This window comes from Brachionichthys hirsutus, chromosome 16 (genome assembly GCF_040956055.1).
Source record: "Brachionichthys hirsutus isolate HB-005 chromosome 16, CSIRO-AGI_Bhir_v1, whole genome shotgun sequence".
Lineage (NCBI taxonomy): Eukaryota > Metazoa > Chordata > Actinopteri > Lophiiformes > Brachionichthyidae > Brachionichthys > Brachionichthys hirsutus.
In genome coordinates this window covers 12,127,558-12,130,057 of record NC_090912.1, presented here as the reverse complement: position 1 = coordinate 12,130,057, position 2,500 = coordinate 12,127,558, and the positions used below count along the sequence as shown (strand labels likewise).

At 57.4% G+C, this 2,500-nt stretch overlaps 1 protein-coding gene across 1 annotated transcript in view; it reads right to left on the bottom strand.

The window, feature by feature from the left end:
• LOC137906057 (histone deacetylase 5-like) overlaps nucleotides 1–2,500 on the bottom strand; it is a gene marked incomplete at its 5' end in the record, with an annotated part of 18,353 nt that overhangs the window by 11,374 nt on the left and 4,479 nt on the right. The window contains 4 exons of the mRNA XM_068750349.1: nucleotides 979–1,093; nucleotides 1,965–2,148; nucleotides 2,237–2,355; nucleotides 2,439–2,500. The exon at nucleotides 2,439–2,500 is cut by the window's right edge and continues 132 nt beyond it. Coding sequence (XP_068606450.1) covers nucleotides 979–1,093; nucleotides 1,965–2,148; nucleotides 2,237–2,355; nucleotides 2,439–2,500 — 480 coding nt within the window. The remainder of the gene's footprint in view (nucleotides 1–978; nucleotides 1,094–1,964; nucleotides 2,149–2,236; nucleotides 2,356–2,438) is intronic.

Sequence of the window (2,500 nt, the reverse complement as noted above, 5' to 3'; positions counted from 1 at the left end):
CAGACCCGGTTCAGACTCGATTCAGACTCGGTTCAGACCAGGTTCAGACTCGGTTCAGACTCGGTTCAGACCCGGTTCAGACTCGGTTCAGACTCGGTTCAGACTAGGTTCAGACCCGGTTCAGACCCGGTTCAGACTCGGTTCAGACCCGGTTCAGCCTCGGTTCAGACCCGGTTCAGCCCCGGTTCAGACTCGGTTCAGACTAGGTTCAGACCCGGTTCAGACTCGGTTCAGACCTGGTTCAGACCCGGTTCAGACTCGGTTCAGACTCGGTTCAGACCAGGTTCAGACTCGGTTCAGACTCGGTTCAGACCCGGTTCAGACTCGGTTCAGACCAGGTTCAGACTCGGTTCAGACTCGGTTCAGACCAGGTTCAGACTCGGTTCAGACCAGGTTCAGACTCGGTTCAGACTCGGTTCAGACTCGGTTCAGACCCGGTTCTGCTTTCACACTGCGGTCTCTAAAGCGAACCAAACCTTCTGAGCATCATGACGTGGTTGAAGGAGGCGCTCGATGATTGGACAAAGTAGGAGGGGAAGTCCCTCCCTCTGCCATGCTTGTTTTGGCTTGGACTGGGCGCTGTTCTTCCTCTACCCAAGATGCACTGCGTACAGCGTCACTGCGTACATCTGGTGCAGAGTTTGGTCCGGTGAGCTTTCACACCGCATACGAACCGAACCAGGGTTCCCTTGCAAGCGAACCGAGACCCCATGAGGGGTCACGTTACAGTCGGTGTGTGTGAAACGATGGTTTGTCCAGAACTAAAACGTGAGGAACAAACCCCTCCCCTTCAGCCGGGTCACTCTATTGGAGGCGGCACATTTCATACTGGGTCGATGATGTCATCAAACAGGAAATCAGACAAAAGCAGCCGTGAAGAATTTAACGTTTTTAGGTTGATCTGAATGGTCAGCCAACAGAATAAGCTCCTTGTTGCTAGGCAACAGCCACGGAGGCTCACGGTGCACACAAACTGACCGGTGGTGAAGAGATGCTTGACGGGGTGGACGGTGGCTGCAGGCGAGGACTGCGCCCTTCCCAGGGGTCGGTGGGTCAACGAGGACCGGAACACGCCCAGCTGCTGCAAGGTCTGCTGGGAAGGGGGCAAGAGAAGGAGGTTAAGATCGGGGCATGCTGCAATCGTTCATGCCCGACAGCGGCTACACACACACACACACACACAGGTGTGAGTCTGGTGAGTCAGTGTGTGTGTGTGTGTGTGTGTCAGCGGCTACACACACACACACACACTCAGGGGCGTTGCTGCCCCCTGCTGTGATCAGGATGACTCATCGCATGTGGGTGGACACTAAAACGCAGCATCTCAGAGCGATGACTCCAACGGCTGAGTCACCAGCTGTGTGTGTGTGACAAAGCGTGTCAGCGGCTACACACACACACACACGCTGACTCACCAGACTCACACCTGTGTGTGTGTGTGTGTGTGTGACAAAGCGTGTGTGCGGACATTCTGGGGGGACGTTCTGGGGGACATTCTGAGGGGACATTCTTGGGGACGTTCTGGGACCGTTGGGGGGGACATTCTGGGGGGACGTTCTGGGGGGACGTTGGGGGATGTTCCAAGGGAGGTTGGGGGACATTCTGAGGGACATTCTGAGGGGACGTTCTTGGGGACGTTCTGGGACCGTTGGGGGGGGACATTCTGGGGGGACGTTCTGGGATGTTCCGAGGGACGTTGGGGGACGTTCTGGGGGACATTCTGAGGGACATTCTGAGGGGACGTTCTTGGGGACGTTCTGGGACCGTTGGGGGGGGACGTTCTGGGGGGACGTTTTCGGGGACATTCTGAGGGACATTCTGAGGGGACGTTCTGGGACCGTTGGGGGGGGACATTCTGGGGGGACGTTCTGAGGGACGTTGGGGGACGTTGGGGGACGCTTTGATTGAACTTGCGTTCCTGCTTTCAGGCTCTGCAGGCTGAAGCCTCGCGCTCTCACACAAACCTGCGTGCAGCCCCCCCGCTCCTCCTCGTCGCCCTCCCTCAGCTGGACGGCGTCTTCCTCCTCTTCCTCTTCATCCAGCTCACTCTCGGTGCTCTCCCATTTCACGTGCACGCCCGCGTGCTCCTCCTCACCCTTCAGCTGCTCGGAGGAGGGCGTGCTGTCGTCTGACTCCTCCTTCTGAAGCCTGATTGGTCAGAACAAAAAGGCTTAAACATAATAATGAGGTGTGAAAGGATAAAATGTTCCAGGCTTCGTTGTCGGGGGCGACGCACCTGTGAGGGCTCGGCTCCCCGTCGTCCTCCAGCATGTCGCTGCTCTCCGTCAGCTCTTCCTCGATCTCCTCCGAGTGGGTGGGCGGAGCCCGCGGTAGGTCTGCCCCTTTTGATAGAATCTGAAAACCACAAGGTAACGTGAGCGTTGGCGTGTGTGTGTGTGTGTGTGTGTGTGTGTGTGTGTGTGCGTGCGTGCGTGCACCTTGTAGTGCTTTTCCAGGAAGTGCTGGTGCTGCTGCTGGACCACCAGCTGCTGCAGGGCTT